Below are 16,490 nucleotides of genomic sequence, written 5' to 3'. Positions count from 1 at the left end.
TATATAGATATATATAGCTGGATTATATATATATTCATATTGTTTTGTTTTTTCGAAGCCTCTTCTCTCCCACAACTTGTCACATGCATTTGCCTTTACTTCATTAACTTGGAGTTGTTTTTGTTCTGTTGCTTTGCCTCATTGTGTTAAAAACTAGCATCTAAAATGAAACATATAGCTTTGTGGAGAATGCTATCAATTTCATTTCAGAGCAGAGAGATTCTATTTTTTTTCTTCTGAAAACAGTAAGTTATTTGCAAAATGGGCTTCCTAAAATATGGAGCTTGTTTAGGAAATTTGCCTTTTGCACATAGCCAGGCTTTTTGTTGTTGTTGTTGCTCCTTTTTTCCATGTCATTTTGGTGTCACTCTGGTGCAAGCTGCACCGCCCTAGTGACGCTACTGAAAAAACATGACACATTATCATAGCAAACTGCAAAATTACATCACAACACAAAAACCACAAAAGTGATGCACAAATAAGATAATAAGATAGTTAAGGTACTTTATTACATTTTTAAAGTTTAACTCCAAAGTTTAGTATTACTTTAACTGTAGATCTTTATTCTGCAAATGCCAATTCCACGCTCTATAGTTTCACATAACTGCATATTTTACCCCATGCCCAAATGATTTCCCTAAATTGAAAAATGTATAACTATTAATTTTTGGCCCTCTAGACCTGAATAAGAGAGGAATATAATCCCATAAATTGGGCTTTATTTGATCATCAATAAAAAAAAATTGGATCTTAACTACAAAGGTTCTCCCTTATTCTGTAGGGGGGATTTCATATTCCAGTAAGACCCACCACAAACCTTCTGAGGGAAAGGATGTGGGGATTAGTCCCTTATACCCTCAATTTAGGGACAAGGTGCCTTGTAAGAAAGAAGGGGAACTTGACCCCCAAACCTTGCAAGGTGCCCTTTTAGTGTTGAAAGGCATGTGGCCTGGTATGATTCAGGAGGGGGAAGACGCACACTTGCTGCCTTTCTTTTCCTGGCCGCCCAGGCTAAATGTCTGGTATTAATTTTAAGTGGAATCCTATTTTTTATGTGTACTGCTGTTTAAAAAAATGCATGGCAGTCCCCATGACCATACTTGGTCAGTGGCGCCACCTAGGATCCCCAGCTGGTTTGTTTGCAAACAACAGCTGGCTGGAGATCTGTAATGTTGTTACATAGTTAGTCAGTCTAAGAAAAGCCCAGTACATGCTGCCAAACATGCAATAGTGTGCAGGCACGCATGGAAGTGTGCAGTACGGAACATGCGTGGAAACACAAACGCATGAAAGAAGACATGCACGGACCAACAGGGTGGCGCACAGGAAGTTGCATAGGACATGTACTAATGGGCTGGCCTATATAAATAAGCTTGTAGTGTGCACAGGTTGCTGGAAAATCTTCAGCTTGTTCCTGTCTCCCTGTGATCTGATCTGTCTGCTTGATTCCTGCACCTGACTCGGCTTGTTTGCTGACCACTCCTTTCGCACGCTGCCTGCCACTGAGACCTCGGTCTGTTTACTAGATTACTCTCTGCCTCCTGTCTGGTACCTCGCTGATCTGCTGCTCTTGACATTGGCCTGTGACCCGAAATCTCTCTTGGTTCTCGATTCTGTACTTCGTTGCACGGCTGGCTGTGACCTTGGACTATATCTTTGACCTGCTTCTGTTTCCTGTTCCAGTCTGTTCCCCAGGGTTCCTGGACTCATGCAGTGCAGTCTGCTTCATCGGCATTCATGCTACTCTGTGTCCACACACTTCCTGTCCCCACTTCCAAGGGGTGTTGGACAAGCGGCGCAAGGGCAGCCCCCTCTTTATGTTCAAGTTAAAAAAACAAAACAAAAGAGAGGATATGAAAATACGTAAAGAAGCAGGGTAGTAAAGTGGAATATGTGGCGATAAACTACACTGACTATACAAAGAAACACGGGACAAAGATATTCAGGAGACAAAATGAAGACTGCAGATCAGGATGCCTATTATCTATAAAGACAAAACAACAAACGACAAAGCAAGACAAAACTATCTCTGATAATGCAGAAAAAAAATCTTTAGTAGTGTGCTGAAGAACCAACAGAAGTATTAATAACAGGTGGCTTCTTGTGTGGTGTGGTCAGAAACAGGGCAGTAACATGGTGTAGGTGCTAATAAAGGCTTTACATAAGAAATGCATCTGAAACAGAGCAGTGGAAATAGCAGAGCCTAGCAACAAAATAACAGAAGTCTATAGGAGCCCCCCTCCTGGCCACTATATGCATTAGCTTCTGCCATTGCTTCTCCAGTATGGCCTCTTGTAAGCCCTGCTATTTCAGAGGAGTATGTTAGCATATACATTTGTTTTCATTTCCAAAGAAGTGTTGTGGCAATGCACTAACGTGGTGCACCTTTTGTTTTCTTTTTCAGTGAAATGAACTGAAGGCATTTGAAAGACACAGCATATCATATCCTGTTATAACATCAGCATTGTAATAGGAATACATGCTATAGTTCTTTTTGATAATGCAATCAAAGCTTACTTTAAAAAAATCCCTTTTATGTAGTCAGTGCTGCCTTCTGTCTGCCCATCACTTTAAACAACTTCCTGGATTCCCAATGTGCTTTGCATTGCTTTCACTGCTGCTTGCCATGCTGCAATCTCAATTTCTCAAAACTACATATGCCATATTGCATTGCTTCCAGCAATGATAATCTTACATTATTCAGAAGTTGAGTTTGTAGTTTAGAAGGCAGGCTCAGTGAGTTGTGACACAAAGAAGTGCATATTCACAGGGCTGAATGAAATTGCGTCAGTGCATTTAGGAAGTTTGTCTATGGGCATCTCCGGTAATTACGTTTTTAAACTTCTAAAGTGATATGGTTTTTAAGAGTAGGAAATTCAATATAGAAATACATATTTATGTTTAATTATTGACCATAGATACCCTTTAATGTTGCTCATATGAATAGGCTGCAGGATCTACTGTAAAAGAAACACTCAAAATGTATTACGGATTAGGATGTTCTTTTTTTCCATGAAATGTGTTTTGGACCCGGTAGAAGGATAGGTATAGCAGAAAGGTTGTTGAGCACAAAGTGTTTTTTTATGTTGTCTCCATATAACTTGATGAGCTTGTAATAGGCTTTAATCCTCCACACATTTCCACATCATGCAGTACACAAAGAAAATATGGAAAAATGTATTTCATTGACTCCTATTATAAAGGTAATTAGGTAAATACATTGCAAAATTGCGTTTTGGTGGGCTTATGGTATAACATGTCTATTTTAAATGAAATATACTCCTTTTGACTCTAGGGTTAGTTATGGTGAACACTCAGTATATCAAGTATATCAATCTAGTAATGAGGTTCTAGTGACCCCTATTTCTGGTGTATACAAAGAAACCAAATGTACAACTGTCATAATTGTAAACTATGTGTTAAGTTTGTTTGGACAGTAAAACAAAAAAGAGATTTCTTCAGACTCCTGAATGAACATTTATCCCAGAATTAAAAATATTTTGTTGAAGTGACAGTGTGATTTGGATGCAAACTGCAACCTGAACCTTGCACAAGTGACACAATAGTAATTTTAGCTTATATATAAAAGAATACAAAATTAAAATATATGTCTAATAAGAAGGATCTGATGTTGACAGGGTCATTGTTATGTTGAAGTTTTGCTTGAGGTTGACAGCAGGATACTCCATAAAGTCTAACAAGCCAGGTTTCTTAAGCACTCTCTAAAATGCAATTTACATATGTCCTTTACTGTCAGGCAATAGAATGAATACTCCTTTGTGTGACAGTGTTGCTACAGGCATAAAAATAGAGCTTGCAAAATTAGGTCATGAATCCCAAAAAGAGCCATGTCAGCACTCCTGTGAAACTGTGATAGTAATAATAGTGTAATAGTGCCACAAATTGCTTTTAAACTTTTACAAAACTTTGATTGAAATATCAAAGTCAGCTTAAAAGAAAGGAAAACAATTGTTTTATTACTTTCGGACAAGTAGCATGTGTATTACATTATTCCATTTAACACATTATTCCATTTTAACATTAATTTTGCTATATCATTTTCATTGTTTAAAAAACTAAGTAGAATATTTTGGAGATTTACAATGATTAATGCACAATTATTATCTGAACCTAATGTTTTCCTGGAGTTAAATACACTTAAGGCGTCTGTGGGCCTCTCAAGGATACCTCCTTGAACATATTTGCAAATAGGAAGTAGTGAGATGTTTAGTGAACTTATTACCAAAGGAGCAGTTTTCTACAACTGCAGACAGCAAATTCTTCAATAACTGCCTGGCCTTAAAAAAAAAAATCACCACCTGGATTCAGCTAAGCAATAGGTATGAGCCTTCCATTGTATAATTAGTCTTGGTTCAGCAGCATTATGTCCCCAAAAAATGAGGTCAGCTGCCTACCTGAATATACTGAATTACAAGGTTTTTCCATCAGTGGATTTTTTCTTACCTGATGGCATGTGCATATTAGAAGATGCAATGCCAGAATCCATCAGGCTCAAATTGTGAAAGAGTAGTTCAGGGAGCATGAGACATCATTTTCATGAATGGATTGGCTACCACGGAGTCCAAACCTTAACCCCAATGATAATCTTTGTGTTGGAAAAGAATGTATGCAGTGGTCTGACTCTCCCAACATCACTACACGATCTTGGTGAAAAATGAATGCAACTCTAGACAGAAATAAATGTTGCAACATTGCATAAGCTTATTGAAACAAAGCCACAGTGAATGTGTGCTGTAATCAAAGGCAGTCCAACAAAATATTAGAGTGTGAGACTTTTTTTGTGGCCAGGCAGTGTATACATTTCTCCTGGAAAACATGTGAAAGTACAGTCTATACTCTGCTATCGCCATTGCTCTCCTCTTACATGTGCTTACAGTGCATGTGAAATACATATTTTATAGATAAATGCAAGGTAAAATAACATAAAAATAAAATAAAAAAATACTAATAAAAGCACTGTAATAATAGGAGCAATGTAACCATAAATGCATGATTTATAATGATATTCATTAGTCAAATCAAGTCACTTATAAACTGAACAAACAAGAGCCAATCAGGTAAAAAGCCCACTAGTAGAAAGAGATGCAAAACAGTTGTAATAAAACATATACCTCTATCTCCTAAAGAGCAAGTAAACAATATTGAATATTGCAAATATACTGTGTGTATATCTAGATATATATCTAGATCTAGATATATATATCTCTGTATACCTATATAGAGATATTTATATCTAGATCTAGATATATATTCTGTACCTTGTGTGCTTATTTAGGTATAGGGGACAGCGAGAGGTTAAAAAAACAAGGGTTCTGTTGAAAATGAATAATACATAAGGAAAAAAAGGATACTTAAGGAAACAATAAGATGTAGCGAGATATCAGTGCAGTATTGCAGGCAATATAAACATTGGGATAGTAGCTGGAAGGTAGAGATCTTAAACTGATATACATAAGAATGCGGCAGATTAATTATCATGCCTTTTTTGCAATATTCTCTACTTGCTCTACATATGTTTTATTACAACTGTTTTGCATTTCTTGATACTACCTACTAGTATGCTTAGAATTTACCAGTGACCTTTTTACCTGTTTGGGTCTAATTTTTTGCAGTAATTTAACCATTTTTTATTTAACCAATTTCTTACCTATCAATGAGTTCAGCACTCCACCAATATGCTTTCTGAAACTTACAAAGAGAATAGCATAGTAATTATTTTGTATTTGCTATGTCTTGATTCTCCTGCTGAACTATATGAAGGGTCACATAGCTGGCAGGGAAAATACTGTAAAGAGAGATAGTCGCTTAGATACGTAACTTAGATACTATGCCCCAGTTCGAATCATGATGATTGTGTGTTGAATAACATAGTACTTTCTACTTTAAGAGAGTTGCATCATATCACATAGTGTCAAATAAAACTGGTTATAAGTGAAAGAATATATAAAGAAAAACTCTGCAAATGCACAAGTACAGTTATGTCCGTGTAGAGTTCAGTTGAATGTAAACCTCTGTGGCCCATGGAGCCTTTATGTTCAATGCTTTGAAAGAGGAAGACAATAGTCTATTGAACTAAATATTGTAGGGTATCCAATACATTTTATATCCCTAAAGACATCAGCCAGTCTAACTGGACAACATCCAAAATCCTGTCCTGTCCTGTCAAAATGTAAAGTATTGGATGATGTGTATCTATTAGCTATGGTTATCTCAAGGTTATTAATCCCAGTGACATTACATTTGCTAGAATTGATACAAGCTAATTTAGAGCACCTCAGCCTGCTGCATGCTGCAAGTGGTTGTTTAAAACATACAAATCAAGTGGGAGTTTGCATTTAGAAACAACCATAAGTGATCCATATAATACCTTACTCTTATCGGTCAATGTACCATACACAGCAGCTGAAAAAATCATATTTCCTTCCAGTAGAACCTCCCAGATCAAACATACATTCTGCCAAAAGAATAAATTAAGATAAACACATTAACATTTTTCAGGGATCAAGAAAAAAAGTAAATACTCATGACTGTGACTACAAAAGCAGTACAGATATTTTCAAGGACATGCAAATAGTTATCCCCAAATGGATTTTCAAGGCCACAGAGAGTAAAAGAGAAATATTTTTTTATTTAAATGATTGGTTCATAAAGGAAAGAAGTTTTAAATTCAGAGCACTCTTAACCATTTGCCAGAGTGCACAGTCAAAGTGACATGACATTGCCTCCCCTTTCTGCCTCAGTAACGAAGGTGAAATTTTAAGAGGTTTTTGCCATGGATTTATATTTTCTGATTCTTTGTCAAAATAAAGCCAGGTTTAATCTAAGGTCGTTTTTCATTTTGCTACAATTACATTTAGGGTTACCATGCTCGGTTTTGTCACAAACTTTTTTTGTGTGGTAGTGAATCCAGATTTGGTTTTAATAATAGCTATTATTATCAATATATTGAATTGAGTTATTATCTCTCACTCTATAAATTTAGTAGAATGGAAGGTCTTGTAGACTTCTAGACCAGTGGTTCTCAGCCTGTGTAACCTCAGAACTCACATTTGCCCTTATTGCAGTATTGTGCGCTCAGATGCCAACAGTTGAACTGTGGGCAGTAGGTGCATTTGGGGTGCCATTAAAATGAATAGTAACACACCAGAACGTGTGGTAGGTTCAATTGCAGTGGGGAGGGGCCCTCAAAAACACTGACAGACACACACAACCACAGACACAATTTTACACACTCACAGACACTCTATCACACGCACTCCCAAAAATGTTTTAATTTTTTTGTTCTTTTTTTTTAAGATCCACCCAGTCTCCCTACCTTATGAGAAATGGAGTAGATCCTAAGCCTAGGGTCCAGCGTGGGCTGCTGTGCTGTGACAGAGCTTTATCCATATGTGCATTGCTTGTACAGCTCCCTTGCATGCCCTGTAAAGGTGGTGGGAGCCAGAATGTGATGTCACATGAGGGAACTGTAAGCAATACATTTATGGATGGAGCTCCCTCGTGGCTATACCCCCAGCCCAACCCACCTCAAGCTGACACTCGTGCGCCGGGCAGCATATTTCGAATGGCTGCTCAGTGTGAGGAGCCTCTCACCTAGTGCAGTGAAGGGCACATGGTGACCCACTGAACACAGGGCTGCGACCCACCAATTGAGAACCGTGGTTCTAGACAAATTGTATCCTTATTGGATGCTATAATGTCAAAAACAGTTTCTGCAGTTTGTTAAATAAATAACCCTTCTAGTGGGGCTCACATTGCACGGGCTAACTGCTTGTTCTAGTGTAGGGGCTCAAATATAAAATATACTCACCTGATCCTCGGTCCTATCTTGCTACTAGACGTGAGGATGCTGACCGGTATGAAACAACAAAGAGACAGCACTTCTGTGTTCCGTGTAGCATCACGGAAGTGTCTCTTTGTTGTTTCATACCAGCCGGTTGTTTTCTACTGTACATGTGAGTTTTTACATTTTTTTAAATAAACATATCATGGGTTGATGCACAATGAGGAGTTTTGCTTAATCCCTATAATTACACGGACATCGATGCTGAATGTACGAGGGGAGATGCTGAGATTCATCTGGCACATGAGTGGGTTTTGGCTGTTAGCTCACAGCCAAATGTATGCGGTGAGTGCGTACTCTTAAGGGGGTGTCTGTGGGGCACAAGGAGATCAAAGGATTCATTCACAGAGCACCTTTGGACTAATAATATCTTTGCACCTACGGAATATCTTTCACTTACGGACAATTTATTTATCACTATGGTGTGATATAACTTTTAAAATTGCTTTTGCACATGATTTATCTATGGATTATTGACCAATATTAATTTCACTGTGTGAAGTAAGATATTTATTTAATCGTGTTATAAATTATGTATATGCTATTTGACACATTATTGCACAACCCTTCACAGTATTGGATTCACTACTGTATTCTGAGTATTCATTGATTTATTGATTACTTATTATTAATTTATTAATTGTTATTTGAGGGGAGTAGAGGTTTCTTAGCGCTGCATATATAACATTAATCCTAAATTCTTGGACCTAGTTGTCCGGTGTGTAGCAGCTTTGTTACTTAAGTGAGGGTCTACCCATCCACAAGCGCAGATTCATATTATTATCTCACCATAAAACTTAACAGCATACCACCTCTCCAAGGAATGGCAGTGTCGGGTCATGAATCTGGGGCCGCTACTGTGGTGGAAGCTAAATCAAGTTAAAGATGGGCATGGGGAGACCTAAACAATAATTTGTAATTCCACATAGCAATTTCCTTGCATGAACCAAGGCCAAAGGAGCAATTTTTCAAAAGACTAGCCATGCTTAAACCTCCTGAAAGTTTGGGCTTGTATAAAATTGACATTGCCTCCCCTAGTCTCAGAGATACCCAAATAAACTTCAGAAGCCTATATTTCTCTATGCATAAGATTTGATTTGGGAATAGTTTGGGAATAGTTTAGTAAATAAGACATTTTGTTGCATGAATTCTACCAAACTAAGAGATAAATACTGCCAAGTATCCAATAGACGAGAAAGCTCCCTAAAGAGAGACTGATAGTTATCCCCATAGAGGGATGCATTAGTGGGTTTTAAGAACACTTCCAAATAGGGAACCCTGATGGTCCATTAAAATGAGTAGTTACCTTGAATAATGGTAAGGGTGTCAGGTCCCAGGAAACATTTAAAGCCTTGGATTTAGCTTCATTAACATGTAGGCCTGAAATATACTAAATAAATAGCTTCGCTCTCACCACTCCTCCACAGCTGCAAACACTAAATCTGGATACCAGATGGAAGTGATTGAATCATCTACAAAACGTGCCACGCTCTAATTCCTAATAAGTGTAGGGTCTGTGTGTGTTCGTAATTCGTGTATTATATACTAAAGTGACTGTGCAATAAAAAAAAATACTGTAACAATTAACATACATAAATCCAGCAATATAAAATACAATCTTAATCCATAGCTATAATGCAAGGTGCTCTGATGAGATAAGTAGTAAAGTGACTGTACAATCAATATCAACGGTGAAATAAATTGTATATCATAAAATCAAAGTCCATATGCACAAAGTTCCAAAACAACCCATGCAACCAATTCTTGGATGCCTCCACCAATTATTTATCTGTATGCAGCTCTGTGCAGATTGATGGAATAAAACAATAACTATGGTATACAGTTCAGTTATTTTTCTTCTTAATTAAAAAATGTTTCTTCCTGTTTTTCTTTTCTTTTTTTTTAAATGGTCAATCAATAATCTTCAATATAATATTGTTACCGATGTGACCAATAACCGATATATTCATCAGTATCCCTAGGAATACTGCTCACTTGACTCCTAGACCCAAAGCAGGTCTAATCATACTTGCCCCCTCTTTTGAAACCCAGGCAGAGGAATGTAGCCCACTCTTGAGCTACATTCACTGCATGCTGATGTGATCTTTCATTGAAAACCAGTTTTTATGCATTTAGAATTTCTTAACCTTAGTTACACTTTGATGGTTATTTCAACAATTCTTTGATGTTGCTTTTGCAGCCTGAATTTGTAGAAAGAAAATAATTTTAGGCAAAAATTGTAAAAAAAAAAAAAAATAGAGAACATAGTTTATGCACCGATCCCCCAATGTAGATGAACATAAAAGATATTTCAAAATCCTGAAAACTACCAAGTCATAAGAAATATTTCCAGAGTCGACATTACATTACCTGTTAACAGGATGATTTTTATGCTACATTTGGGAGCACTACTGTGTCGCTGTGATAAAATATTTTTGTGCAATACTGTACTTTCTGTTGTTTTCATAATTTTCCTGGATGCAACAGGAGCATGCAAAAAGAAAGTTATGAGAGGAAAAAAATTAATTATACAATGAAAGACTACATGTACTTGGTCTGCAGTGTTTGCATGGTTTTTGTTTTTGTTTATTCATTAAATGTAATTACAACTGTAAATGGTACAGTACTTCATTTTTCCAAAGTAGAAAGCCAGTATTTCCCTTGGGACTTAGCTTGCAGGTCAAAGCAAAACATGAAACATTTTTGTAATATTTTTCATAGGGTATTACTGTTGAGAGCTTTTCTTTTCAACGACAGATGCATACAGATGAATGAACAATTAACTTTGGTGATTTCTAAAACAAATGTGGAATGATGTAAAGTTTTACATTAGAAGTATGGATGCAATTTATTCTCACTAGTACTATAGTAAATCATACTTGGGGGGGATTTCTGGTAGCTATAAAAAAAGTTTAAATATGGCTCCTGTAAGCATTTTAAGGATTTTGTGTGTCAGATCAATACCTCCCTCAATGAAGATCAGCAGCAGAGCAGGCATAAGTATGGGTGTCCATTTGGGGAACAAAGACCAATGTGATCCATTACATGGTTAGGGAGAGAAGGAAGTTTTCCTTCTCAGTGGTTCCTTTATTGCTATCAGCTCTAGTGCAGTGGGGGAAGGAGGGGTGGAGTATCTGCTGAATTCAGCCCCCAAAGTGCACCTCAACCTCTCACAGTGCTGCCCAGCCTCCAAGAGTTCCCCCACCCATTCAGTACCCCCAACTTTCCTCAGTGTCCCCAGCCTGCTGCAGAGACTTAAGCCCCTCATAGTGTTCTTAACCGACAAGAATGCCCTTGAACCTCCCACAGTGCAGCCCCCAAAATGCCCCCCAACCTCCCACAGTGCCACCCAGTCTCCAACAGTGTCCCCAGCCCCTGCAGTGCCACACCTGGACCTCCCACAGTGCCTCAGCCTTCTCCCATAAAGCCTGCAACCCCCTGTAGGGAGCCCAAGCCTCCTTCAGAGCGCCTGTCCCCCACAGTTGCTCCAGCCCCTTCCAGCACCTTTATCCCTCAAGTCTACTGCAGAGTCCCCTGACCCCCTCCAGAAGCTTAATCCTCCACAGTGACACCTAGCCCCATCCTGAGCAGGGCACTGGATGACCTATCCTGGCACTGATGGTCACTGTCTAGGCCACATTTAGTTCACATTAAGTGAAGTAATTCAGAATGTTTATATACTGTCGGTCAAAAGTGGTCAAAGTGTATTTAAACATTAAATTAGGGATGAGGTATTGGACTACCATGGGTTTAAGGGGAAGCCTGCCCATCTGCAATTTGTGAACCCACGGAACTAATGCAGAAATTTGCCACCATAGTAGCCAACTAACCGTAATATACTTCTTGGCTTTTTAACTTAGATGTGCTGACTAAGAAGGGCCAGTAAAAGGGTGCTTGGATAAGCAAGCCCTCTCACTATAAAAGGGTGGGTTCCAGGAGCCATTTGTCAGTGTGTTTTGGACTAGTTTAGGGAGATCTGGCAGTCTGTGTATACGGAGTTACTGCTATACACTGCTATGTATTCACAGTTCAGAATGAGTTCCTTCTAGGATTATCTTTTTGAGTCAGCAGCAACAACTGTTGTTGTTAAGCTGCTGCTGCTGCAGCCCTTCCCCGGCATTGGGGTTTATCATGTGTTTTATTTTCTTGTAGAACACATACACACATACTGAACATATAAACACACCGTATGTAGTCATGTAAAAAGGTAAGTACACCCCTTGGAAACTGTTAACGTTTTCAACATATTTGAAGAGACAAACAGTAGATCTGCATTCAAACAAAGCCTACAAATAAAGGTGATTTATGTTAACAAATGAAACATAAAACTGACATGGTATATTCATTTTTTCTAACCTTCATTATCTAAAATGCACATTTGTCATGTGTAAAAAGCAAGTACACCCACGCATTTACCACCACTTCAAATCCAAATATTTAGATGCTCCAGATTATGTGCCAATGATTAGAACTTTCTTTAGAGTGTTTGCAAGAAGTGGAACTTTTCTTGTGTAAACCTCAGATATCTAGGGCCTGTTGTTCTTTTTGCTTATGATGTGTGTAGTGTCATCATAATAAAATATTATTTAGGCCTTCAGAAAGAAGGTTGTGAATGCCTATGAGTCTGGTGAGAGATTTAAAAAGAACGCCAAATTATTTTAAATTAATAATTTGTTCAGGACTGGCCAGCCCATCAGATTCAGTCCAGGAGCTGGTTGTTTGATGCTTTAAAAAAATTATTCAAAAAACCCATATTTTCATCAAGGGATCTGTAGGAAACTCTTGCAGTAGATGGTATCGAAGTGCATGCATCTACAATCAAAAAGATTGCACCATTTAGTTGTAAATGTTTTTTAACTTCTTGGAACATTGCGTGATTCTTCTGAATTTCTTGTGAAAAGTCAGGGAAAAGCATGCCTTTAGATCCTGACAGTGTTAGTTCACCTATTTCCCTGGCTTTGCTCAGAATACAGTCTTTATCCCGATAATTCTACTAGCAGACTTTAATTTTACTTTTAACGAAATTTACATGTCTAATGGAAATATTTGTATATGTTTGTAGGTTTTAAAATCACTGTTGTGTTACTGATGTCACTAGTCAGTTTGTTATGGAAGATGTTGGCGCCTATGTGTCAAACCCCCTAAGTACAGAAAAAGTACCAATACCATTCGCAAGTTACTTTATTTCACATGGTACGGGCTTTAATAATGATGTGAAGCTTTGTGAATCAAATACATTTTGAGAACTATGAGGACATTCTATAAATGTATTAAACCTAAACACATGAAATCAACTTGCAAGTACAACAATCCTTTTCAACAAAAACTGATGAAAGATATAGGTGACAAGGCAGATTGGCAGATTCAAGCTATCATTTGCAGGGCAGAAAAAAGTCAGAGTATATAGCTGCTATGTATAACTTTTCAGTATATATCTAGTGTGGTGCTAGCATCAGATTTGTAGCTGTAGAAATAGTGTAAGTAGCCACTCCTGGCAGGCTCATTGCTAGGGGTCACTCAATGCTGATTCTGATTTAAGAGTCAGTCTCCATTTCCCTTGTTACACAGACTGAAGAATCATCATGGTATATTTAGTTAGAAGATCCACATGAATGTGTTCGTTTCCTCCTCATTACAGTAATGGAAGCTTCATTGTGATATGTTTAGCCACTGAATCATGTTTTCCTGAAGTCTGTTGCACTGCATGAGACATTTGTTTCAGTAAAAGGTGTGGAGGGATTCTGGAGACCTAGAGGATGTAGCTATTACCCTGATCTCTGATCACCTGGTCCACCACATGATACATTTGTAGCACATCCACTGTATATTCTCACAGAGCACAGATACCTATACTTTATTCAATAAATCAGAGAGCAGTGTTTAAAGGATTGTATGTCACAGCAGTCAATCAGAAGATTTCTTTTACTAATCCAGCTTCAGTAAAATGAAAATATGGTTGCTGAGGGTCGCTGCTGTTTGTACATGTCTGCTCTTTACACAGCCTACTCAGCAGTGAATGTCTTGTGTATTGCCTTCTTGAATTATATATGTATAGCACCTGCTAAATTTGTGTTAAAATACAGTTTCTGATTGTCAATATGGGGAACAAGTTGTCTCTAAAAGTCATTGTAGGGTAAATAGTTATAAAATATGTATAGAGACCAATTTAATGTAAATGGCATATGTGTGAGAAATGTAATCTTGGGTAGTAAAGATCAATCACAGATAACAGTCTTAAAAAAAAAAAAAAAAACTTAATGCTAGTTAATGTCTCTTTAAAAATCCCCTTGAATTGATTTTCCTTAAATTGCCATCATTCCACTATCTAATGTATACAAATTTATGGTGGATCAATATTTTGCAATGGATGAATGTATTATGTATCATGCATTTAAAACCTATAATATAATCTTTTTCAGACCACCTCCAGTGAGTGAAGCTGCTCCAATTGGGACCACTGTTACTGTGGTAATGGCTGCAGCGTTAAACCAGACTATTGTGTATGCAATCATCTCAGGGAATGATCAAGGTAAACTGTCTATTTTAAGTTAATGAGCTGTAAGGTATTTAGAGTCATTGACTTGCATAAAAATAAAACTGTAAAAATCAGACAATTTTTCCACTGAAACTAGACCCTGCTGTTGGCAACTAGAATAGGATACCTACACAAGTTTATAGTAAAAGCTCTTAAATGGAAACAGCCCAGACACAATGAACCCACCAACCGCAGTACAGCAGAATGTGATGATTGGTCAGAGCTATTTTATTAAAACTAAGGACTGTATGGATGCCTAAGTAGCTGATTTTTGTAACATCAAGCTTTTGATGCTCTTATTAAAGTAACATTGTTCCTGAATTAATAACAAAAAAAAAAATCCTGCAAACGAAGAGCTTAAACACTTACCTATCACTTCCCCATGCCTCAGATCTTTGCCATCTAGCAGGACTAAGGCTGCTGGTGGAATCCTCAGCTTCCAACACTGCCAGGTGTGTTGGGAGCCTCCATCCCTGCCACTGACTGCATTAGTGACATTAATGGAACCACAGCACACAGCTGGGGATGTGGGTATCCAACACCCCTGGATGCCTCCTGATGCTAAATTTTTGCCAGTGGCTGTAGATCTATAGGAGAGTGCCGATCAAAGGCAAAAGCAGAAAAAAGGTAAGTATTAACACGCTTCATTTGCAGGACATTTTTGCTTTTTCAATTCAGGGACATGGTTTGTTCCATACATTTAATGTATTTGTTCAAAAAGAATTGACAATAGTGAGTATGGGCCTGGCTAAATCTCTAATAATTTTAATGTCCTGCTGCACCTTTGAATGTGGGTACAAAATTGTTTACTTTTTTTTATTGCTCCTGGCTTACATTGAAAACAGTAACTGGATTTCTAGCTCATTTGATTAGAGAAAATTGTAATACACTGCTCACAGCAACTAAAATATGTTTGGAAATATTGTCTATGCTTTTAAAGGAAATCGGTTATTTATGGCATTAACAATAAATATAGCAAAAAAAAGTCACACCCAATTCTTAAATTAAGGACATACATTTTAACATTTACTACATATTTTAATTATTCATCTTCTTTCAGCACTAATCATCCTTTGTTAAGTTATGTCAAGTATCTGTATGTGTGTGACACACCTGCTTTATAGTTATTACCTTCACCAGAAAAAAAAAATCTGCTATATGATTTTTAACACGTCTGCCATTTGTGAATTTGTATAAAAACAGTTTCAGGTACATTATACCAAATGCTGTTCGTACAGGGTCTATTTTAATAGCTCTCGTGTCTAACCAACAAAATATTTGCTTTTCTAAAGCTGCACCCTCCATTGCTATTCATGTCTCTGCTTTTCTTGACATTCCCATAGCCATAGAATATCCTTAATTTAGTTTACAAATTAAAAAAAATTTCTAGCACTTTGAATAAACTTCAGCATTGGAATTAGGTATTTTTCAGTGTGCAATTTGTCTGTGATATATGCTACATGCACACTGTAAGAGTCGTCATTGTTTAGTGGAAGCAATCCCAGGGGAAGAGACTCTAGGTTGAAGAAAGAAAATACAGAGAATGAGAGATAAAATGAAAATTTACAAGTGGGAAAAGTCATTCACATATAAAATAAAGAGAACCAGTTTGCACATACATGCCAGGAATGATTAATGTTACCATCTTCTTTCTGGAAGTGTTGTGACATTTAATTGAATAGAGATCTCACTGAACCAAGGTTCATTCAGCAGAAGCGTATTATTTTGATTGTGCTGCATTGAAAAAGGCTCAAAAAGATTTTTCCAGTGCACATTTCTGCTACCTGACAATTAACCTTGTAATCTTCACTATCAATTTAACACATTGAGTACCTAGCTCAAACTGACACTGACTTATGCAGTACTTTATTTACAGCTTGTTAGATAATACAAGTACACACTGCTTGACAGTCAAGTCTATCACCTCTCATTTCCATCTGTAACCAAAATATATTCATGAAATAATCAGCCAATTAAAAAAATGTAGAGCATTATTGGAAATGTAGACCAAATACAAAATGTTCCACTCTTAAATTAATTCTTCAGTTAAATGTTAATTATTGACATTGTAGCAATCCTTTCCGTGGCTAA

The 16,490-nt window shown here is 37.3% G+C and overlaps 1 protein-coding gene across 1 annotated transcript in view; it reads left to right on the top strand.

Annotated features, from left to right (window-relative positions):
• PCDH15 (protocadherin related 15) overlaps positions 1–16,490 on the top strand; it is a 553,205-nt gene that overhangs the window by 362,574 nt on the left and 174,141 nt on the right. The window contains exon 20 of the mRNA XM_018568452.1: positions 14,284–14,393. Coding sequence (XP_018423954.1) covers positions 14,284–14,393 — 110 coding nt within the window. The remainder of the gene's footprint in view (positions 1–14,283; positions 14,394–16,490) is intronic.

The sequence above is a fragment of the Nanorana parkeri genome, unplaced genomic scaffold, assembly GCF_000935625.1.
Source record: "Nanorana parkeri isolate BGI_ZX_2015 unplaced genomic scaffold, ASM93562v1 scaffold32, whole genome shotgun sequence".
In the NCBI taxonomy this organism is placed as follows: Eukaryota; Metazoa; Chordata; class Amphibia; order Anura; family Dicroglossidae; genus Nanorana; species Nanorana parkeri.
Note: the sequence above shows the minus strand (reverse complement) of the source record. Positions and strands in the feature narration are given on the sequence as shown.